Below are 22966 nucleotides of genomic sequence, written 5' to 3' on the forward strand. Positions count from 1 at the left end.
TACTCTTCTTCATCCAGCATACTGGTACACACTCTTTAGGCCTAGACACATACCCTAAGAGATGAGTTTCTACTTCTAAAATGTAAAACCTGCTCCTCCACAGTGAAGGTGGGCAGATTTTTCTTTACACAAGATTTTCTTTCACAGAGCCAGAGTCAGGCTGGACCAGGTGCAGCAATTTTTAAAACAGGAAAGGGAAATGGGACCATGTGTCCCATATCTAACCATCGCTAAGGTTTCAGGTCGGTAGACTGGCAGCTGCATCTGTGAGGTTATGAGGTATAAGGAGGGGTGGGAGGGAGCAAGGGGAAAGAGGAAGCAGAGGAAAATTTCAAGGAGCCATGTGTTTAGGTTAAGAGAAATAAGTATGGATTTGAGGGATGTATGTAAATGAAGAGAATTCCAAACTTCCCCCACTTTTTGTTTTGTTTTCAAAATGCTGATGTCCTCTCCTGAGTTAAGATCTCTTAAGTGAGGATTGCCTGGTTTTCATGACCCCAAATACAGACATCAGATGCTCTACCCTGCAGGCAGGAAAAGAAAAACCCACTTCGGTGCAACAACAACTTTTATGGAGCCACATGAAGCTGTTGAGGATTAACACAACTTCCATGTGTCTAAACCTCATTTTAGCTGGGAAACCTGATGCTTCAGACACACTAAAAAGACACGAGCTGGACATGGAGTAAAACTTCCTAACCAGTGATTCTCACCTATGACTGCAAATTTTTCTGTTTTCTCAATATTATCCGAAAGTACATACCCTAAAACAGTTGAGTGTGAAACCTGACATCTGTAGCAGAGTGCACTCTGAAGAGAATCAGAGTTGGGCTGAGATTTATGCTTTTCTTACCTGCTTGCTGCAGCCAGGGACGTAGAATGTGTTTGCTAACACAGCTCTGGTACCCCAGAAGTGGGGAATAATGATTGCAGATTAGTAGGAAAAGACCTCTTCTGACCTCTCAGATAAATCTCTCAGGTATCATATACAACTCCATACTCAAGCCCTTTACAGTAATCCTGCATAGAGATTTTTCATTATTCTGGCCAGAATCCTAGTGAATTGTTAGACTGAGTGGAAAAGAGAGACAGCTTCAGTCCATGAGAATGAACAAAAAGTATTCCCAGCTTTTTTGTTCTAAGTTACAAATGAAAGGACAACAAAGTATGTGGCCTCGCTTATGATTTTAAACACTTTCAGTTACTGAAATAGAGTTTTCAGCAATAGCTTTCTCTCGTTCCCATTGAAAGGGAGGCTGCACTGGTGTGCTGTGTCAGAACCACAGCAGCCATCTACCTGGGTAATAGATAACCTGGGGGGAAGAAAAGGGAAAGAGGATGTGGACCAGCTTCATAATGTAAGCATGTGTCTGCCCAAAACACAGAGGGGACAACACAGAGAAGGAAAAGCAACTTTTCTCAGTTGAAATAATCTAAAGACAGCTTTCAGTAGAAATAATGAGAAGCCTGAAACAGGGCTTTTGGATTTAGAGGAGGAAATAACTGAACTCCATAGCTCAGTGTTGCTGTTATTTGCTTTACGCACAACTGGTGTGTTTTAATCAATAAAGTCCACTTGCACCCTATTACAGTTAGTAGCAATTTTGCATATACTTTCGCGTGCACAGGGGGACACACCCAGCTCATAGAAACACAGACAAAGATATGAGCTTGGGCATTAAAACTTTCGCAACAAGAAACAACTAACTTCAAATCCGAAAAAAATACATGGCTATAAACTGCCAGTTGGTAAACCATATGGATTCAATGACAGATGGAATTTCTAATGCAGGATAATAGCTGAAACATGTGAGAAGGCCTTAAGTATGCATTGTGAACATTTGTTTGTTTGTATTAGGCTTTTTAAAAACACTTACATGAGTTTTCTACATTGTACTTTACAAATGGAATCATGTGGCTTTTTTTTTTTTTCTTTTTTCCTCAAATGGAAAAAAAAATGAAAGAATTAAAAGAAAAAAAAAAGGGCTTGGCACCAGACAGGGGCCTGTGTTCTTTTGAAAGAACATGTACATCCAATTATGTACTCACGAAAAGCTGCACCTGCTACTGAAACAAAAAACAATTAATCTGTCAGTTCAAAGAAAGTACAACATCATTCTGGTGCCCACAGTAGCTGGGAGATGAAAGTTATCAGTTCCTTCCATTAAGAAGTTTTCGAAACATTATTAGTCAAAGGGTTCTCTTTGGGAATGAAGGCAAATATTTTGAGGAAGGTAGGACTTCCTTTGGCAAGATCCTTTATATATCCTGATGTATTTTTTTTCTGGTCCCATGGCAGAAAATCAGCCAGCAAATACTTCAAAGATATTTTGGTCAAGGTCATGGCATAGTAAAAATAAGAAGGGGGGGGAGAGACAGAAAACAAGTTCCAATCCACATTTCTCTTATTACTCTTCCTTGAAATAAAGGAAAATTCACTAGCACTAGGTCTCCAGAGACCATGTTACTATGGTTACTAAAGTACAACAGTCAAGGCCTGCAGCCATGCCTTGCTTTGAACAGATTTTCGAGTCACGCAACTTGGGTACTAAATTTCCAGGGTCATTTGGCTCACAGTTTATCTGGAACAGCTTCACTTAATAGTGGATCACTGGGTTTTTGCATCCTATGTGGGATGGGGCCATTTTCTGGTGATCTAAGTAAGCAGCTATTTAAAAACTTGGGAAATACTTGTTCTCGTCTTATGAATATTGGGAAGAAAATGTAGACAGTTAATGTGTCTTCTGTCTTTAACTGTATTGTTTAGTGGATCAGTACTTCTTTCCACTGGTGTTTTTAGGATTCATAATTGAACTTCTCAAAAATCCCTCTGAAATCCCTGAGGTTCCCTTTATAACTGAATAAAAAAGAAAAAAAAAAAAAAAAAAAGAAAAAGAAACTCTTACAGAACCCTGAAATAAAGCCCGCATAAAAGACCATTCAGAAATACTGTATTTGGTGACATCAGAGTATGGCTTTTACTCAACGAGTACAGTATCTCTTAGCCCTCCGGACTTATGCATTTCTCTGATATCTACAAAGCAACTTCAAAAGGAATATTTCTGTGAGTAAGCACTATTTCGTGCGAAGGAGGAGTGGCAGAATTGTTCTCAGCATTCAGTTTTGATCAAAGGCTTGCATGTACTGCTTAGTTTTCAGGCAAAAGAAACAAAACAGAAGATGAATTTCCATCATTTGAGCCAGGGGAGGAAGTAAATCCTACAGGCTGAAGCCTACAGCTGTGGGTTTATATGGGAAGCCTTTCAGAGGGAAAGTGCTCAATCTGATTGATTTGATTTCATAGGCAGCAGAAATGTTTCTTTTCAAACACAAAGAAATACGTACATACAATCAGGATGCCCCTTTCACTCTTCTTGTCTTCCCAATTAAAATAAAGTTCACGTTCCTTCATATCTGTTGAGCCTGGATATCACTTCAGCTTCCTTAAAGATAGTATGGAAACTCAGCATCTAGTGCTACGATACCCAGAGCAGGGCCTGGCAAAGTTTTCTTCGGTCATTCACATTGCCAGAAGAATTTGAGCCCTGGCCCTCTCATTTACTGTTGGAGGGAAGAGCTGTGCCATCTGAAAAGCACGGACGATTGTAAACCATTCAGCTGGTGAAATTTCTCATTCCATTTTTCAGTATCCCATCACTTCCACCAAGGAATTAGGGCAACTTTGGACATGCTTGTTTATGTATGCGTCTTCAGTCTAACAAGGGAGCTGGAACACTGTGGCTCGTCAAGAGGCAGCAGACAAAACTGGCCTCCTGGAAATCAGTTAGGAAAATGTAAGTCATTGGGTTCTGGCAATTGTGAGCTATAAACTTTCAAGAAAACATAGGAGCTCCCTGGAGGGTGAGACTGTAATGTGTGCACACATGTAAATAAATTTCAGACCATGGTGATGCTGGTTTTTATATGCTTGATATGCAATAAGCACTGGACGCAACCAAGAACAACTTTTGCTTTTCAAGTTGTTTTGATTGCATGATGCAAAATTGTAAATGTAGCTTTTTTCCCTTATACTTTCATTCTAAGCTATGGTTTTGTAACAAAGCTTGCTTAGTCTGTGTCAAGTCCCTAGGCTAGAACCTCTCTTCTTTACGATATGCATGAACCACTGGGCTTTGATAAGCCCAGCACTTCAAAACTAACCACTCTGCCCAAGATGGAACTGAGAAACGAGAGCTGAAACATCGTTTGACTTTGTATGTGCAGAAAGCGGTGCGGTGGTGCACACTAGAAAGAGATACATCCCAGCTGAACCGCATTGTTTCACAAGTATCAAACACTGGAAATGAGAATGCAAGACTGTATGCTTCCAGAGCAGAGCACTGCTAATGACTAATAGCTTAACGACAGGTTAGAGAAGATTTTGTTAATGCAAAAGTGAATTTATGGGTGACACCAACCACTTCAGTACAAATTCATTGTATGGCATGTTTGCTTAGATTAAATTACTAACACCAACAACGCTTTCTACTGATGACAAGGTTTGGTGGATTTTTGTCATGTCTAATTGTCAAAAAGCCATGATCCTTTTATTCGCATTACCAATTAGGATTTCATACGGGAACTGAGTATATGAATACTACTTGAGATTGATGGACATTATACAAGTTCTGGAGGCTATTTATAGTAATCTAAAGAGAATAGTTTTAACATTATTAATTCTAAATTTTCAAGAAAAAGCATATTTTATTTATTAATACACAGGTACATGTATCATGATTGCTGGATATGCTACTAGGTACTTGGATGAATAACATGCATTTTACTTTAGCAATTACCATTAAATACTAACATATGAGATAATCTCTTATATCTTTTCGTTTGGTCTCCTCAATTAATCATGATCTTGGGTTTAAAATTGTGCTCTATCAGTTATGCACCCCTCCTGTCAATGCTCTTTCACAAATGGACTGCACTTGGAAATAGAAACAATCTTTATATTGATTCATGCAGTTTCTCATTTCACTTCCCCAAAAGCAGATGTTGTATTCACAGATGGAAGCAAAGCTGGGGCAATATCGTATCTTCAGTGCAAGTTCAGCCCTTTCTTCTTTCTGAGCTCTGCAGCTGCCATGAGCTTTTCAGTCTTCTCTTCAACAATTTCAGCATAGAAAATGCAAGCCTGATTAATTTCATTGGAGAAGACGCAAAATGAAGCATTAATTGCTCACTACTCTGCACTTGTAATAACAAATTTGGTTAGGTAGACTTTGCAGTAACAAATGTAGTAAGATTACCCTTTATCTTCCACAGAAATAACTTACTGAAGAGTCTCAAATAATATTTATCCAACATGTTGGATAATTAGACATATGTAAGTACCAAATGTCTGGATTTTTTTTCAGTGTTATTTACATGTAAGTGCATCAAGTCCTAAAGAGAAGAAGCCGTCATAATATTCCATCCGCAGCTGACTTTTATTTGTACTTGCAAACTGCTAACAAGATGAATGGCAGACATTTCTTTCTGTAAGGAATCAAAACCTAAAAGAGACAATATTGCAGCCTATGTACTGTAAACAGATTGTGATGTCCTAATTTCAGAGCACCATTTTTCTGTGTATGTAGCACTATATATCACTTTTTCTAACACAGAACTATTTCAGGGGTGGGGAGAAGAGCAAAACAATCTGTATTTCACATTCTGTTCAATAATACGTGCTGAACCAGCTTTTTTAAACACCATTTAGGGTCAGTGCTGTTTTCTGGCACTGTGGCATTCCTGAATTTAACTCTGGAAACTGTCTTACTGTGCATGTTACCATCTTATGCATGTTTTATATCCTGTATAAAACACACCCTGTCCCACACTGGCAGCAAGGATGAATTCTGCTACTAATGTTACACTGACCCAGAGAGGCGAGCAATACTTTCTTTAAGCTAGATATCAAGTGGATGACAGTGGATCAATTGTCTAGAAAGAGGTAAGGATGGAAAGTTAAGAGACAACTCGTCTAACTAGCAGCAATGACTGTAAATCTTAAATTGAGTTATAAAACTAAATTAAGCCTTCCCCAAAAGTTCCCCTTCTGTAAGCCCCTGCTTCAGTCTGAGTGTACATTTCTTTTGTTCTTGCTAAAAGAAGCCCAGTCGCAGTCGCTAGAGAATTCTAGGGGCATTGCAGTGCTTGGGGGAGGCAGGAAAGGTGTAGAACACATTGGGGAAAACGTGTGCTATTGGCCACCATCAGCTTTTGCAGCTAGGAATTCCTGGAAGAACTGCAATTACAATGGGATATAAAAACCATCTCATTTCTCTTTTTTTCTACTCATAAAATGTCAGGGACAGTTAAAATCAGAATGATGGTGATTTCTCTTGAAGTTCTTGGAACAGGAACAGAACTATTTTAAGGGTGCCTATCTGTCCTCACGTCTCCAAATCAATACTATATCTGTGTTAATAGGAAACAGTGCATTCAATGGCCAGAATAATGCTTTTTAATAGCAGTTTTCTTTTCAGTTCAAACCCATCAAATAGCATATTTAAGTTTTATTAACTGGGGTAAGCAAAACATAAAATTGAAATGTACTCAGTATTTCTCACAAAATTTGTGTGTTTTTCTTTTGCAACCTTCATTACCAGAAAACATAATCACTGCAAATTTGTGAAGTGTCTGAAGACAACACACAGTCTTGCCTGGACCTGCTTCCTAGCTCATCACTTCACCTTACTGAGAAGATAGCGCAGATGCAGCTCCTTAGCTTTTCTGCGTTGAGAACGAGGAATATACTGGAAGCAAGTGTCAGCTGTAAGTACAGATTAAGCTACTCATTATTAATTACACTTCAAATAGCTGAAGACCAGTTAAGCAATGTAAGACTGCAATGATCTATGATAACAGACAGGCATTACTTAAAGTGTATTTTTGTTTCGTTATTTTTTTCTCTTTTACAATACATGTCTTGGCCGTCTTCGAAAACAGGACACTTCCTCAAAAGCAAATGCTCCTGCAGAAATTTGTACGGAAGGAACAGTGTGTTATGATTGCCTTCATTAGTTGAATGTACGAATTCCATTTCTAACAGGAGACTAAATCCTGGTGCATCTATACGATGCAGTGCTCGCATACAGATATTGAACCTTTTGATTTGTGAGAATGGTGGCCAAGGATTAGCTCTGAAGTCTGTGAAAGAAGAAAAACCCTAATCAAGCTGAAATGGGAGAATATGTTTTGTTGGGGAGGAAGTCATGTGGCCGCTGGACTGTCTCCAGAGGCACCAAAATAGCCTCAGCAGAAACAGAGGAAGTGGCTGTGAAAAGTGAGCTCGGGTGGAGTTGGCTGTGATAAACAGTCTGGAGACAGCAGCAGCGGCCTGAAATTCAGATCCGCATCTGGTCTGTGCCCAACGCTTATTGATTCTTTACCTTACTGTTGCTGATGGACAGCTTCCCCCTTCACTGGTACACCTAAAATTCTCAGCTAGGCCTCCTTATATGACAGCAGGCTTGCCTCTGCCCTGCCAAATGGAAGGCACTTTTCTGATGCCAGGTTTGCCGGTGCCAACCAGAGAGGATGCTGCCTTTCTTCTCTGCACACCTGTGCTGGCTGCCTGCTCCCTCTGCTCTATCACATTAAACATCAGCCGCTTGCCCTGATTTTCCAACCTGCTCACAGCTTGCTCCCCCCTCAATTATAATCTGTCATTTCATGTTGGAGAAGCCAAGTGCTCTCATCAGTCCAACGTGTTACCCTTACCGATAAGCAAGCTTAGAAAACAAGCACTTTATGCTGTTTCCCATTTTGCTAAAAGGCTCCACATGAGCCTCTGCAGAGGTACCTGATTTTTCTCCTTCAAACCCACCCTTAAAACTCTTGCAAAAATCCTGGCAAAGGTCAAGCTGCTTCTACACTGTGAGTACTGGCAATTGTGGTTACTATTTGGTCGTTGTTCAGCAACTGTGTGCTGAGCTGCATCAAAAGGAGCAAGGCCAGCAGGTCAAGGGAGGTAATTCTCCCCCTCTAATCCACTCTCATGAGGCCCCGACTGCATGCAGCTCTGGGGCCCCCAAGATAAGAAGGACAGAAACCTGCTGGAGCAACTCCAGAGGAGACCACGAAGATGATTAGAAGACTGGAGCACCTCTCCTGTGGAGACAGGCTGAAAGAGCTGGGCTTGTTCAGACTGGAGAAGAGAAGGCTCCAGGGAAACCTCAGAGCAAGCCTTCCCGTGCCTAAAGGGGGCCTACAAGAAATCTGGAGAGGGGCTTTTTACAAGGGCAGGTAGTGACAGGACAAGGGCTTTAAGCTGACAGAGGGTAGATTTAGATTAAACATTAGGAAAAAAAATCTTCCCTGTGAGGGTGGTGAGGCACTGACACAGATTGCCCATAGAATCTGTGGCTGCCCTATCCCTGGCAGTGTTGAAGGCCATGTTGGATAGGGATGGGAGCAACCTGGTCTAGTGGAAGGTGTCCCTGCCCATAGCAGGGGAGTTGGAACTAGATGACCATTAGGTCCCTTCCAACCTAAACCATTCTACGATTCTATGCTTATTTCCACACACTGTGCTGCCCATCAAAAAGCACTTTTATCACTTGTCTCATATTTAGGCTGCAAATCTGAAAGGAGGCGATCACATCTTTTTTTTTTGCTTTGCCCCACCGTTACGTGCCACCACCTGTATTTCAAAAACCTCAGCTCTATGGCATCATCATGATCATTACAGTCATAACAGTAGCACTGAGGACTGGAGGAAAGAGTAGACGGTGTTTAGAGGTCGCAGGCTTTTCTGTCCAGATTTGTTTGAGAAGAAAAAAAATAATAAAAAAAGGAAAAGCGAGAACATTAGTTATTTGTTTAAAGGGTAACACAAAGGACAGTTTTTGCACAAAGTTGTGGCCCTGCCAAATTTCAAGTCTGGATTTTAGAAATATGCCTGTTTTGCGAAATGAAAAAGAGGGACCAGGGCCTCTGAAATGTTCCTTTGAGTTTTGCTTGTGCCTAGCAAGAAGAAAACGAATGTACACATGTGATAAAACAGCAAGTTACCTCTGACCCCATTTATGGTGCTTTTTTTTCATGGATAAATTCTCTGTAAGTCATCCCAAGTGACTAATGTCAGCTTAAATCATGTCATCTGAATTACTGGGAGAAGGTTCATGTTTAAAAACAAAGGAAAGCAAAAGGGTTATTTGGGTAACTATTAAAAGTTGTAGTAACTGAAAAAGAGACTATGAGCTTTTTATGAGAATTTCGCATTTTGATGGCCCCACTTTAAACCAGCAGATTAAAAGGTGATCATGAGCTAACGCCATTTTCTTTTGAAGGACTGTGCTAAGAAAGTCATCGCTGTTGGAAGCTGAAAAGGAATTCAAGACCAGATAAATCAAAAAGTGTCTCTCTACAGTTTTTGATTTCTGAAGTCTGTATTTTGGTCATAGCTCTGCTTAACAACCATGCACTTCTGTCTGACTCCCAGTTTTCCTTTTCAAGTCTGAACTAAAAAATAACAGGAAGAGTAAGGTCTCTTGCTCTCACCCTGAAATTCAAACTAGAGTACCTTTTTCAAGAGCACAGCTTTATCAAGTACTGATTACATAAATCGGTTTGGAAGAAGGAAGTGGAATTACACCAACAAGTTCAAAAAAATTACAGGAAACCGAGTGGGAAAAGGGTTTCCTATGTTATTTCCTTATGCAGAGTAAAGAACAGCACCAATAGGATGTTTTCTAATGTATCATTTTCCAGCTCCTTTGGAATGGAACTTGAACTGTAGTTCAAGCCACTGGGAAACACCTTTTGGTGCCAAAATGTGCACATATATCACTCTGTTCAAAGTAACTCCCAGAAAGCTTATTATATGCAGCCACTTTTAAGGTAACGACGTAATGTTAAATAATATGCTTCAGGTTTGCATTGTATCACATCCTGTATCCTTTGCTTAGATAAAAAGACTGACTTTCTTTGCTTTTGATTAAGAAGACTTGGGCTCTATTTGGTATTTAACTTCATGAAAAAAGCCTCACTGATTTCAGCATGAACTACCAAGCAATAATCAAAATTTCCTATTCACAATAGTGCCCAAACCTGTCATATGGAATTAAGAAATAATATGTAAAGCATATTATTATGTAAAGAAATAATATGCAAAGCATGAGTGATAATGTGCTTGCTCTGTGAGACAAAGTGGCTATACCTTACTATGCTATTGCTTTGCACCAACAGTCAGTTCCAAGCACAAATACTGCTGGATCAGAAGCTAGATACCTGAATTACCTCACTAGTCATGTTACTTAAACCTCAACAGGCAAAATTCACCTGCTAAGTGGTAGAACAAAAGCATGCCTACAAAACATGGAAGCTCAGTTTGAAAAATAACACTTCAGATGATTAAGTAGTTTATGTAATAAAAGTAAGATTATTCATACAAGTGGAGAATTATAAGGGCTGCACCACCAAAACAATTATAAGGGCCACACCACCAAAACAATTATAAGGGTTGCACCACCAAAACTAGCATTCAGTGTTTTTCTCCACTTCTGAAGACAGACATGATTTTGAAGAAGGTTTTGGGTTTGGTTTTGGGGTTTCTTTGTTTGGCTTTTTGGTTTTGGTTGTTTTTTTGTTGGTTTGGGTTTTGTTGGTTTTTTTTAATAAAAGACCATATGTGTCTGATTTTAGGATTTTTTTAGGATGCCAGGCATCTGACAGTCTTTGTCTAAAAGTTTAAATAAGTGAATTGTAAGCCTGTCCAGATCTCTCTGTGGAGCCTGCCTACCCTCAAGCACACTGACACTCCTGCCCAGTTTGCTGTCATCTGCAAACTTACTGAGGGTGCACTCGATGTCCTTGTCCAGATCATAGATAAAGATAGCAAACAGAATGTACAGTGTTACTGAATAAGAAACACCAGGACAGTATGATGACTGGCATCATCAGTGTAGCCCATAAAGAAAAGCATGAGACAAAACCACAGAAATGTGATTCTTGTGCCCTGAAGCCTTAAGAGTAGAGGATGCATGTGGAAATCTGTCTGTGAACTGGGCAAAAGAGTGCCTTGGAACATCCTGAAAACAACATGGACCTTTCCTGAAAGAGCGTGAGCTGCTGGTAAGCACGAAAATGACAAATCGGGCCAGGTCTGGCCTTTATCAGTATTCATCAGTGAGATGGGGCATGAGAGAACCAGGCAGTCTCACCCCATTAGCATCTGTTTGGAAGCTGCATGGATCATCTGGCTTTCTTTTAAATATTGTGACTTTTTGGATTTAAAGCACTATTTCCACACCTGAAAAGAATTATGTCCAGTACATCTGGAGACAGAGATACCATAAATCTTGTGCTGCAACCTACAAGAGTGGAACAGAAGACCAACAGACATAATGAAGAAGGAAAGGAAGCCCATCAAGACATCTCCTTAGCAGCAAGGGTTGAGACAGAAATTTGAGTGCCCTCCATAAGGAGGAAAAATACCTGCGGGAGCAACTGTGAAGTGGTCAATAAAGTCCAAGTGACAATTTTGGCAGGGTACCACTTAGCATGTGGGTGATGATTGCACAAGAAGTGGTCAGTGGTGATGATGGGGCCACTGCCTGACTGTGTGTCATTGAGAAAACGAGTTCGGATAGTGCTTTCCTCTCAAAAACAGACATTTAATTCTTCCAGTAGGATAGTATAACACATGAAAATTACACATGCATTTGGGATGAGGAATTACCTGCACAGCAGCGTAGGCTCTGAGTCTGGACTTGAGACTATAAGTGCAGCATAGCTGGGGGGGAAGAGTAGGAGGTGGCTAACAGCCATGCGATGATTATTGCAATCAAGGCTATTGCCTAGATACCCACCAGTGATTCATTCTTATTTTTCCAAGACACCGTTTTATTGTGTTTCTCCACCCCATCACCCCATAAATTCTCTCTGGATTTATTGACTGCCAATACAATTTATTTTCCCAGTTTTCTGGATATGGGTTTGGCCCAGTGTTCTTAAGTATTTAGTAACAAGCTTCAGAAACTGAATGTGGCCCTTTTCTGCCAGAAGGCATGTGGCGCAAGGGTTGCGATGCCACCTGTCTTGGAAAATACTTTAAAGCACAAAGTTAAAAGTCATTACTGCAGTCAAACAGAGTCTGAAGCCTCCAAGGAGAACAAAAACTGCAAGAATGGGGTATACTCAGAAAGACCATTAATAAAATCAAACGGTCTTCCCTCCAAAGGGAAACAAAGATGGCAAGGAAAGAGTCTCTTATCCAGAAGAAGCGATCTTAGAAAACTGAAAGGAATTATTTATTTAGGTACCTGCTCTGTTCCACTAAAAAGTCTTTGATAAACTGGTATCATTGTTTATTCTGTTAATACTGATGAAAGCTATTTGATTATAGCTGTAAAAAACCTCTATAAAATCTTCAACAAAAAACACATGTTGTGGCAGAGGCCTTTAGAAATAAAAGACATTTTAAACATACTTTGAAGACAGCCTAATGACATTGTTTTCTTTCAAGCTGAAAGGGGAAGTACTGCACTGTTCCAAGACTCAAGAATCATAGATACATTATTTACCAGTAATTAGGGTTCTTGTTGCACTGTATTTCTACTTATACATAGAGCAGAGTGATCATACTCACTAGGAAAAAAAAAAAGCAAAAGGCAAAAGCGATTATGCCTGGTTTTCCATTAACATTGTGTTCAAGGACAGTATTATTCATACATATTTTGGTGATTCAGATTATTCTGGTTTGTATTATGTAAAGCATCTAGAAGAGGTTGCACAGCGCGAGGTAATGTCACAAGAAGGAAAGTGCCTTTTGACAGCAGAAAAACGTCTTTTGAGAGCCAGAAAAGTCAGCCACATTTACAAGTCAATATGTAAAGCACAGCAACCACCAGCAACACTGTTTGCTTCTCTTTGAAGGGAATCACAGATGCAACTGTTTAGTTAAACCCCACAGTCCCTGATAACCAGCATGGTGAATTTGGTGGAACAACAGAAAAAAAACACTTTTCTTCACATGCCTTAGCCACTGAATGAGCGTATGAACCAAATTCAGGCCCCAGGGAATGTTCCCAGCAAGCCCTAAGGAAAATTCACCCTCTTACTCTAGGTCAGACATGCCCATAAATGAAGTCTGGTGAATACATTTTTATTAACATGCTCTTAATCATCCCATTAATGATCCACATTAAGTGTAATCCAGCATAAAATATCTCCCATATATTCAAAGGGAATGTGACTCCTGTATACGCTGTAGTAAGCAGACCATTACCATATTCAGTAATACTAGTCTCTTGCAATCTACCTGAAATTATGTATCAGTGGTCTCTCCATGTGCCAGTAGCAGCAGGACTACTGTTTGAAGATCTTTAATGATTATGACTTGTGCATATATACACCAAAAAAGCCACAAAGATAGGATACCCTCATGAAAAATCATATACTCAACATGTACACCCTTTATAGTATATCCTGTACTCCTTAATCACTGAGAATGGAAATAATTGTGAGGGTGCTGAGGCACTGACACAGGTTGCCCAGAGAAGCTGTGGCTGCCCCATCCTGGCAGTGTTCAAGGCCAGGTTGGATGGGGCTTTGAGCAACCTGGTCTAGCGGAAGGTATCCCTGCCTGTGGCAGGGGGCTTGGAACAAGATGATCTTTAAGGTCTCTTCCAATACAAACCACTCTATGATTCTATAATTGCAAACGATACCTGATGGCCAAGCATCTCATTTTGGTACTAGCACTAACTAATCAGATGACTGTGTTACTTGCTTTGAAACACAAAATTAAAATCTTCTGAAGTAATATGAGGAAGGAAAGTAGGGTGTCAGTTTCCATTCTGTATGACTTAGGAACAACTTGTGATACTGTATCCCATGATGAATTGCATTTTTTCTTTAATAGTATACAGCATTTATTTGCTAAAGGCTACTATTTCATTTACATTTATATGTATCTCAAAGCTGTTATTACAATACAATTTTTATACCACTAATATTATCCTATCCAAAACAACTATACATATGCAGTCTTCATCACAAAGCAATTTCCAAGGACCTTAGTGTATAAAAGGCATTATTACATCATGTGTTTGAAATGCAGATGTATCTGGGATGGACTGCTGTGATATGTCTGGTTCAGTAGTTCACAGCAGTATTTATTCTTCCTCCAGATTAATGGATCCAATTCTCAGTAAAAATATGGCCCCTTTATCGTGCTCTGCCAGTATAAAGTCCCTAACAAAAATGTTAATGGAAAACCAGGGATAAAAATGCATAGAAGGAATAAGTTCTGCACACACAGCTTCCCTCTGAACAGAGAGTTGAGGAAGTAGGATTAATTAAAATATCCCAGAATAATCTCAACTCAGATCAGAAACAAGGAAAGCTCCTGTTGGCTCCCTGAAACATTGTCAAGCAAAATAAACCTCTGCTATTGCCCCAAGTGAAAAAGAACTGTAAACTGACCTTCTGGAGCTCAGGAATAATTTCAAGGATGTAAGGGTGCAAGGTACAATTGTCAAATGAAGACTGACCAGGACTACTACAACTGCGAGAGAGCACTCGTGTGACTCTTGAATGACCCGCACCAAGGCTGACCATTTGTTGCCACGAAGCATTGAAATGAATATGTCATCAAACTGAATAAACTAGAGCCACAAAAGACAGCATTTTTCCACTCACTTCTAGTAGAAGTCCACCTTCTTGTACAGCAGTCTTGTTAGATATACTGTCTTCTTTTATCGTTTGGCCAACTTGCTTCTTAAAGTGCTTTTCTTGAATGGCTGTTGAAAAGAGTTATTGTCAATTTAGAAATCATAATGATTAGGGCTGATCGACTACAATTCTTATTTAGGCACTTAAGATGCATTGATTTAATTGGGACTTACTGCCTTTGTGGTTTGGATTTCAGTTACTAACAACTTTCTTTTGCTGTGAGGGAGATAGATACATATTTGGCAGTCCAGATGTTTTTTATATGAAATATCTATCACATTTTTTATTGAACATATTTTTTCCATTAGTGTACTCTACATAAAGCAACAACCAAAACCCACAGGAAAGAAACAAAGGAAAGTTAGCAAGTTGTTTTGTTTATAAGAATATGTATTATGACAATATAAAGAAACATCTATATAGCTCAGAAGACAAGGCACTGAAATGAGTTCCTTATTTTCAGGCCTGACCTTCTTGGCATCAGATTATTTTCAGTCTCACTTCACCCTCTTCACTTCTATGACTCTGAGCATGAACGTAAGATTCAAGGGGAGGTTCTCAAACTGTTTCATTTTTAAACAGAGGTTTAAGTTTGTTTTTAGCAGGTCACTTACCATATGAAATTCATTAAAATCTCTTACTATAGACTAAAATTGCATGTATTTTTCCTCATGACAATGAAAGCCTTCGTGGGAGTCAAAACTAATGAGTGCTTCCTGCAAATGGGTTATCATTGCTTGATCTGAAATGTCTTTTAATACTCCATATTGATATATACCACCAAAAAAACCAAAACCCTGAAATACAGCGCCATTTCTGGGGATAATAAAAGAATCTGAGAAGGCTGACATCACTTGGTACATTGGGCTCCTGCATCACCTAGGGAGTATGACACGAACCTGTCGTTACCATTTGCTCAGTAAAAGTTGAGTCAGGTTCACTCCTGCTGCCCCATCCCAGAGATGGGTCATACAAATATACAGGTAGCAAGCAGAGATTCAGTTTTCTGTTTGTTCGCCTTTCAATGGAGAGAATGAGAGAGGAGAAAATACTGATGACATTAGCTGGGATATTTGATACATACTGTCCCTTCCAGCTAAAGGAGAGCTGGAGCAGCCAGAGCTTGAGATGGTTAATCTCAGGTAAATCCAAAAAAAAAAGGTTAGCATGAAAAGGAACAGTTTACACCAAGTCAGAATATGAAGAGGAGACAGCCAGCAAGCCTTTAATGCTCCTGAGCTTGCAGCTAAAATTCATGACATTAAATGGGATTTAAATTTTTAGTAAGATAGCAAATTAAGAAAAAGGTATATATTTTTAAGTAGTTTCAATGATTTTGATCTAAACAGTCACAAAGGGCTGTGACTCAATTTAACAGCCTAGTGAGGGACTGTTGCAAGATCCATCAGCATTTTACAATAGTTCATAGCAACGCAGAGCCACACTGACTGAATATTCATGCTGCTTTTTCTAGTTTACGTTGTAAATATTTGCTGCCAGTGATAATGTCGGCCATTACCCCAAAGCAATCATTTCAAATGTATAATTAGATGTCATAAATCCCTCCCCTGGGCATGGGAAAACACATCAGGAAAATCCTAAGCTGCCTAAACCAGATCCCTACCCATGTTTTCCAGCCAAAACAAGTGTGATTTCAGACGTGTAAGCGAGGCTGCTATGAACGGGACACACAGATTCTTCAATCTTCCTTTCCACTTTTGTATACCTTTTGGACTAACTGGAAACAGTTGTTTTTTCCCCCATATCAGCCAAGCCTTCTGCTATGCCTGTCCATAAGAACAGACATGTGGACGCTCATGACAATCATTTTTAAAAGCCCAGCCCCTATTCCAGTGGCATCTTCCAGCGTTTTCACTCTCAGAGGGGATGGTTTTGTGATTACTGCCACGGCGGTTTGCAGTCTTTGTGCAGGTTAAAGGACAGACAGGGAGGGGTGCGAGGAAAAGAAGGTTTATTTTGTGATGCGCTCCTCTGGCGTTGTGAAAATTCCACCCGTTCAAACTTCATCGTTAGTGGAAACTATTATTCTACCCGACTGAGAGGGCCAGAGCTCCCTGCCTGTTTGTTAGCCTTCAGGCTCACACAAACACAGCAGCAGAAGCACAAGAGATGTTTGTTCCACAGCTTGTCTGGCTACTATAAATTCCATCTCCAAATGGAAAGTATTTTAATGTTATTTTGCCAGCTAGAGTTACCCATATGTTAGGCCACACACATCCATTTCATAACATACCCTACTCATTGGCCTGGACTGCAAGGAGACCCGTTGCGCCGTCGAAGACAAATGACACCCCTCATGCCAGACATCAAGAGCTCCTTGGAGACAGGGATGTTTGTCCCTTGCACCTGAGGCAGCAGAGCCATGGCTCGCTGTTCATTCTTGTTCTGCCTCCCTGTGCTGGAAACACGCATTAATCCAACCAGGGCTGGCTGATACTGCAGGAACAGCTCGGGAGAGATACTACTGCTGGTGATAGCCTGTCACCGGGAGAAAGGAGAGTAAGACAGGCAGAAAACCACACAGATCCTCCAAATGAATGAGGAGGAGGAAACGCACAACATGACAGGGTGAGGAGGGAAAACTGCAAGATGGTACCTGACTAGGCAGAAAAATAGGGAAAAGAAAACAGAGCAGCCTAGCTATACCCCTGTCACCACCAAGAATCTAAAGGGAGAACTGAAGGCAAGTACTGGTTGTGAGAGGCGGCTTGATATCAAAGGCCCTGCTGCCAATAGAGCTGTGGTTAAGCTTAGACATTACATAAAATGGTGGCCCTCTGGAGCAACGGTAAAGCCTACGATGCCGAAGACAAATGAAAGACTGGAGAATGCAGGGGGGCTGCCTCTAGTAGGCAGGGAGGAGCAAACTGTGGAGAGCTAAAGAATAACAAACAGCAAAGGATGACTCAGTGACCTGAGGGGAAAACTGGATGCTGGCGTTCCTATATATCAAGAATGGGGCAAGGAAGACACTGATATTGCAGGCAGTCTGGTAAATGCTGCTAATAGTAAATAAATAAATAATTCGGGAAGTTTTACCTTTATGGAGCCATGGACTGCTTTTGATGGGAGAGGCAAGCCTTGAGACTATATTATCAGCAATCCAGAGCAGAGGGCTCACCTACCAGGTTCAAAACTGGCAGACTGAAGAGATGTGAAGCTGGGACAGCGGAGACCTGTTTCTGAGCATAACTTCTCTAGCCTGCGCTTCCAGAGCACAAAATAAAACAGAAGATGGAGCTGTTCTGCCAAAGAAGATGAATGAGGGAATTGATGCCACAGGGTGATAAACACAATGTATACACGTACCAGGGCTGACAGTTCTGCAAGTTCATGCGATCTAGGGAGCATGGTGCAATCCCAGGCAACATTGAGAGCCCACAAGCTTGGAAACACTGGGTCCTACAGAAGGACAACACTGTGGAAATATATGGGGCAGGGGGATGGAGAGGGCAAGGAGGAAGAAGAGGGTGAAAAAAGTAAAGGAAAATGGCCAGTGCAACTTCCTGGAGGAAAGGTACCAGATCCGAGGACACTGGTCCAAGTTCTGAGATGAAAGAGATGAAAAGAGTAGAAATGACAACATAATGTAGAGTTAGAACTGACAGTTGATTAACAGAGGAAAAAAAGTCCACAAAAGGGATGGTAAGTTTGGCTGAAGAAGTATGGGACTATCGCAGGCAGTGCTGCTGAGCTTGTCACAGCTGCGCTGTCTCTCCCCGGAGCATTGAGATCTCTTTTGAGCCTCCAGTTCTGATGCGAGCATCGCTATCTGCATTTGCAAACCCCTGAAAACCTTGAAAACCAAATCTGGAATATTGTAAAGAAGATAAAAGCTGCCTGACACTTTAAAGTCTATAGGAGCATTAGGAAACCAGCCGCTCCCTTTCCCTCAGATATAACAGAACATTTACTTGTCGCAGAACACTGTATTCTTTAAGAGGGGTGGAAATTTCAGGACTCTTAAAACTGCACTTTTCAAACCCATGGGATTACATTCTCCAGAGTGTTTCTATACCTCTTCCTGCACAAGCACAACCTTCTTTCTTCAGAAAATAACCGGCAAATTTACCTGCCGTGCTAAGCTCTGTAACCAACTGATGTGTGGCCAGACCATAGCCCAGCCAACCCAGGAGCCTTGCGCTGCTCAGGCTACCTGCATCAAGCAACAGCACAGGCAAGAAACGAGCAGTGAAAGGGTGCTGTTTCTTATCTGAGCACCTTGCATAGGTTCATCTGAGGTGTAAGAAGGGGACATCACTGCCTTCTTCAGACTCATTATGATGTAGGCATATCAGTTTCAAGCCCTTCTATGATGAGTACCTGTGAGATCATTTCTCTTCGGTGATGCCAAAGGGATACATTTTGGGGCTGTTTTATTTAAACAGCCAGGTGAAAATACCTGAGTGCAGCTTGCAGCTTGCATGCTCAGAGATACTGTTTTATGCATACAAGTCTTACTTTTAGTAACTGTTATTTGAAAGGAAGTGAAAACAGGGTCTTTCTTCCTGGATCTTTTAGCTGCAGGAAGAATCAGCTGTGCGTTACCCTGAATGTTAAGAAAACAAAACAAAACAACTAGGAAACACTTGGTGTGAGCAATTCTGATTAACAAACCCACAGCCATGAACTGAAATGGTCTGTTTCCTTTTGCTGCGTTACAGAGAGCACTGAGTGACAAGAAGGACAGGGTTTATTAGATGCACACTGAAATTAAACAATATACAACAGAAAGAATGGCTACCATATATTGCTAAACAATACGAAAGGGGTGTTTGCGCTCTGGAATGCAGCAACATATAGGTTGCATGAACATTTTGGGACAGAAATCAGCACCAACATGCACCCTCTGAATAAAAGATGTATGGTGTTCAGTCCTGCTGCGGAGGCTACCAGAGTGCCAGATGAAGTTATGCTAGCAATAATGCAAAGTTTTTCTTCCCAACTTAGCGGTTTTCTCAGTCTGCTTCTTCTTAAGAGATGCTTTGAAATCTGACTGCCCTTTGAAGTTCCCCAAGTACAGCATGACATTTATTTAAGGTACAAACTGAACTGTTTGTTTTCCAGATCCTGTCCCCTCTTTCTTTCAGAACCACTTTGCCCCTTTCCCTCATCCATTCTTCCCCGCACAAGAAGGGCATCAAAGAGATACCCCTGCCTGGCAGCTCTCTTCTCCCTGCAGCCCTTGTGTGGAGCTAGTGGGGCCACGTCACCCCCTTTAGACCCCAGCCTGTGTCCCAGCCTCTTCCAGAGGAGCCCTTTTGAAGGGGAGGCAAAGGGGAGGAGAAGTCCCTGCTGCGGAGGAGGCAGACTGCTGACTAACCTCAGCCCTGCTGTCACGCAAGCCTCGCCGCCTGTCAATCTCCCTGCGGCTCTGACAGGGGCCTGGCGCCCGTTCAAACCCTTGCGTGCGAGCAGACGAGCCGCATTACCCTATGAAGTATTTCATAATAACAACAGCTGTTAAATATTGATGACTCCTGGCAAGCGCTGAATGCTTTTCGAGAAGGTTAAGCCTTCGTGGAATGGAACCTAATTCATATATACTGGATCAGATATCTGGAAGTTGCCTAAAAAAAGCAAAGGGGCTTAAAGGAAAGGATCAGAAAAATAACTCTCGTGCAACAGGGAGAGAGGAGAAAACCCACAGTGTGAAAGGTGAGGAGTGTTTCCCCGGAGTCAAATCCTTTTGCAATGAGAAAAAACGCTGCTGGAGCGATCATCAGAATGGTTGGTTTTGCTATGTTCCACTGGACAGTTTTGTTTCTTTAGGAATTATTGCGGAGGAGATAAACTTTCTAAAACAGCGACCCAGCTGCCACTGCTGTCTGTGTATGTAAAAGTACACATGGAAATTATTTCTACGGAAAAAACATAGAAAAGAGGGAGAAAGCTTGCATTCCTGAAGTTTTTCTGCAAACATCAGCCCTGGGAGATCTGGCTTGTTAAAAGATTTAGTAGTGATCAGACAAGATATTAAGGATGAGATGTGAGAGGGTTTCCAGCAGGCAGGAAAGGGGGAAGGGTGAGCCCCTTGCCTGGAGCAAGTTCTGATGTGCTCTCCTCCAGTCCCCAGAAGAAACCCCGCCTCTTCCCCACTCTGCTCTCTAAAACCCATCAGTCCAATCTTTTCCCTCTTGACTTAGCTGTTGAGCAAGGTTGTGTCAGGAAGGGAATCAGTTTGGGGTAGGAGTTCATATTCTGCAGACTGAGTCTTTGGGACAGAGCTGATGTGATTCCAGGGCACACAGTACCAGGCAGTCCAGCAAAAAGGCAGCATCAGAGTCAGGGTATGGGTGAAAGAGAAGAAACATAAACTGAGCTCTTCTTGAGGAGGTGACCAAGTCAGGGTATTTCTTTCTTGCACGTGAAAAAGAGGTCTGTGTGCCTTTGCGGAGCACAATTTAGGTGAGGCAAGCTGAGAAGCTGAAAACAACTACCTGCTTATGTCCAGTTGTGCTGTGGTGCAAAGAGATCTGCGAAGCTTTAGGAAAGTATTTTACCTGTGGAGAACCCAGGCCTATTTACTGAGTCAAGATAGGGAATGACAGAAACTTAGGAAGTTGTAGGTTGGAAGGGACCTTTGAAGGTCATCTGGTCTACCCCACCCTCATAACTTCAGTTAGGCAGGTTGCAGAGGTTTTTTGTGGAGTATCCCCAGTGATGGATGCTTCACATTCACTCCAGGAAAAATGTCATTGTTTAATTACAAACAGAATTAATTTTGCAAGATAAGAGCTGCTTGTGGGTTTAGGTGAATGAGCATTAGGGTAAGTTCTGGGTGGACACTCCCTGCTTCCAGAATTCTTGGTCTGTAAAATGTGTAAGTTAAGAAACGTTAAGAAGGGTTAAGTGGTTATCATGAAAAGTGTGGTACATGGAGAATATATGAATTAAGTTATTAGCTATTCTTATAATGGGTTTTGATGGTTTATTCTGTATCTTCACAACTGGCTCACAAGAAACCACACCTGTATGTCATATTTTTGTGTAGTCCAGGACTGTAATATCTCACTTATTCTATAATTTCTGAGGGATCACAGACCCAAAGAAAAGCTGTGCCTCCACAAGAAACCAAACTGTGTGCTAACTAAACAAGCAACAGACTCAAAAGAACTTACCTAGAAAGCACATTTCCTCTCTACAGTTTACTGTTGCAACCTTTCTCTCTTCATATGACTTAACAGATGATCTTCCCAACAGACAACCCCACGTTGTGCATTGGCAAAGATGTATGAAAGTTCTGTTTGCGTCACTATGAGTAAACATTTATCAGTTGGTCTGATAGACTATATTGGCTATAAGACTGCCAAAGACATGTGCAGTCCTCTTAAAATATCCCAAGATATAAAACTAATTCCAAGTAACTGTCCTCAGTTTCATCTTCATCATTCCATTTGATTACCTGCTAATTTAAATATAATTATTTGATGATGCGGACTTATTGATTTATAGGTTCAGTCCTGGGGCCTAAATTTCATCCCTGTACTATTCCATTCTTAGTGTAATTAAGCCGTAATACATTGGCTTTTCTGAGTATGGATTTGCTTGAGCACCCTTTTTGAATAAATCCATAAAAGGTAAAAACAAATGGGTTATTCTGTCAAACTAGAACATGAATGACAGCCTGAATTATCAGCAACTTCAAGTAAGAAACCTGCAAACCATTTAGTCCACTTTCAAATCAATACCCACATCCCTCATCAAAATTACAATGATTTCAACAAATTCCTTGTCCCTTAAGTCATGAGTTTGTAATTTACATGTTCATTATTCAGGATCAAAATATGCAGCAAGCTTAGTGTAGAAAAAAATCAATTTAAGAGAACTATCCTGTATTTAGAAAGCTTGCTCAATATTGGCTAGTTTAAGAGTTAAGGACCTCATAATATACAGTGAATGTAGATTTATGTTTGTTTTACCCTAAATTCCATTTTCTTTTGTACTACACTTTGACAGACTGCATGTTAACTATAACAACTCAGACTTCACCAAACTAATCTACATCAGCCTTAAGTGTACTGCAGTATGTTCTGACCTGCCACATCCTGATTGCTTGAGTGGGATGTCTGCAAATCCCACTGATCATGATATATGTACATACATATTCAGAGGAAGAACACATCAGGACACATTGATTCTAGGATCTATGGAGCAGATGACCTATCAAAACAACTTGAGGGGTTTTCCCATTCTTCTAAGTGTCCTTCATGATGGCTTGTTGCCTGAAGAGCTGTTCATCTTTTCCCTGGTCCAGATATTTTAGAAAATCTCT

At 40.9% G+C, this 22966-nt stretch overlaps 1 protein-coding gene across 1 annotated transcript in view; it reads right to left on the reverse strand.

Annotated features, from left to right (window-relative positions):
• Positions 1 to 22966, reverse strand: part of AHRR (aryl hydrocarbon receptor repressor) — an 86738-nt gene that overhangs the window by 14016 nt on the left and 49756 nt on the right. Inside the window, exon 4 of the mRNA XM_065669327.1 lies at positions 14638 to 14738. Within this exon, the coding sequence (XP_065525399.1) occupies positions 14638 to 14738 (101 nt within the window). The remainder of the gene's footprint in view (positions 1 to 14637; positions 14739 to 22966) is intronic.

Source organism: Lathamus discolor, chromosome 2 (assembly GCF_037157495.1).
Source record: "Lathamus discolor isolate bLatDis1 chromosome 2, bLatDis1.hap1, whole genome shotgun sequence".
Classification (NCBI taxonomy): Eukaryota; Metazoa; Chordata; class Aves; order Psittaciformes; family Psittacidae; genus Lathamus; species Lathamus discolor.